The sequence below is a fragment of the Sinocyclocheilus grahami genome, unplaced genomic scaffold (genome assembly GCF_001515645.1).
Source record: "Sinocyclocheilus grahami isolate Dianchi unplaced genomic scaffold, SAMN03320097.WGS_v1.1 scaffold45424.1, whole genome shotgun sequence".
NCBI lineage: Eukaryota > Metazoa > Chordata > Actinopteri > Cypriniformes > Cyprinidae > Sinocyclocheilus > Sinocyclocheilus grahami.
In genome coordinates, this window is record NW_015524908.1 from 1 (window position 1) to 1,082 (window position 1,082).

At 44.2% G+C, this 1,082-nt stretch overlaps 1 protein-coding gene across 1 annotated transcript; it reads right to left on the reverse strand.

Moving 5' to 3' along the window:
- Positions 1 to 33: 33 nt before the first annotated feature.
- On the reverse strand, positions 34 to 924 carry LOC107580801 (helicase SKI2W-like). The gene is made up of 3 exons (XM_016266439.1): positions 904 to 924; positions 453 to 584; positions 34 to 273 (listed from the first exon to the last, which is right to left on the reverse strand). The coding sequence occupies exons 1-3, from the start codon at positions 922 to 924 to the stop codon at positions 34 to 36; spliced, it is 393 nt and encodes a 130-aa protein (XP_016121925.1).
- Positions 925 to 1,082: the final 158 nt, after the last annotated feature.

Genomic DNA, 1,082 nt, shown 5'->3' on the forward strand with positions numbered 1-1,082 from the left:
GAACCCAACTGTCCAAGGTTTTTCTTAGCTGGTTTACAAATGCATGTAATCGGCCAAATGCTGTGAATCCAGTGTTTGAGCTCTGTGATAGCGTACACTGTGCTCATATAAATGTGTGTGTTTGTGTGCGTGCACCTGCAGGGTCTCTGTGGTGATGCACAGCTCTGTGATGGTGTGGTAATATGACACTAAATCAGATAACTGCCCCTCTGTGTCCAGCGGAGGGAGAGATGAGAGTGTGTTTCTCAGCTCACTTATTCTCTTCTCATGAGCCTGAGCAACACAAAGACAGAAAATGACTTGGCTAACCGAAAGAGTTTCATAACATTTCATCATATATTTCATATTTACGCCTTTTGTAAGACTGAATTACCGAGGCAGTTACTGGGGCATGCAGACCCCACAGACATTTCAATGTCACCCAAGGGCTGCTGGGAAATGAGGCCGTTTACCTGCGTATCCCTGTGGTTCTCAGAAAAGCTCCTCCTCATCATGTCGGTGACCCTCAGGGCCTCCACACGCAGCAGATTCAGGATCATGGTGTAGGTCAGTCTGAACTGAGAATGCAGCACTGTCGGCTTCCCCTGACACAGAGAAAAAAACGCCACACATTAACACCATCTCTCTGTGGTCTTGTATAAATTTAATTTATATCACCCATTAGCATTGATTCATTCATTGACTGACAATATTTGAGCTACTTCTAAGACTATGGCGTACAGACAAATAAAACAACAAATTGGCTTCAAACCATGACAATTAATAGCATGAGGACACAATGTAAGGATGTTGTGTATCATGACGCTTTGTGCTCATCCAGTGTAATTAGTGGGGAAATGGAGTTGACATACAGCGGAGGTACAATCACACAGCGGCCCTTGACAACACACTGTGCGTTATTACAGCATCAGCTGCTGTTGCCATGACGTCCATGACATGGAGCTGATCAGCACACAGATTACTGGCCCATCTGAGAAAAACCACATCTCGCATGGACTGGGTCAAACTCATCAGCAGCTCAAATGCATGGGGAAAATCAAATGTTTCATGCTCTTTGTGTTTTTTCTACTTCTTTTTTTTTT

Coding starts and splice junctions, on each gene's coding strand:
- LOC107580801 (XM_016266439.1), bottom strand. CDS start 924: ATGGCAACAGCAGCTGATGCT. Junction 585..903: donor TGGCAACAGCAGCTGATGCT/GTAATAACGCAC, acceptor TCTCTGTGTCAG/GGGAAGCCGACAGTGCTGCA. Junction 274..452: donor AGAACCACAGGGATACGCAG/GTAAACGGCCTC, acceptor TGTGTTGCTCAG/GCTCATGAGAAGAGAATAAG.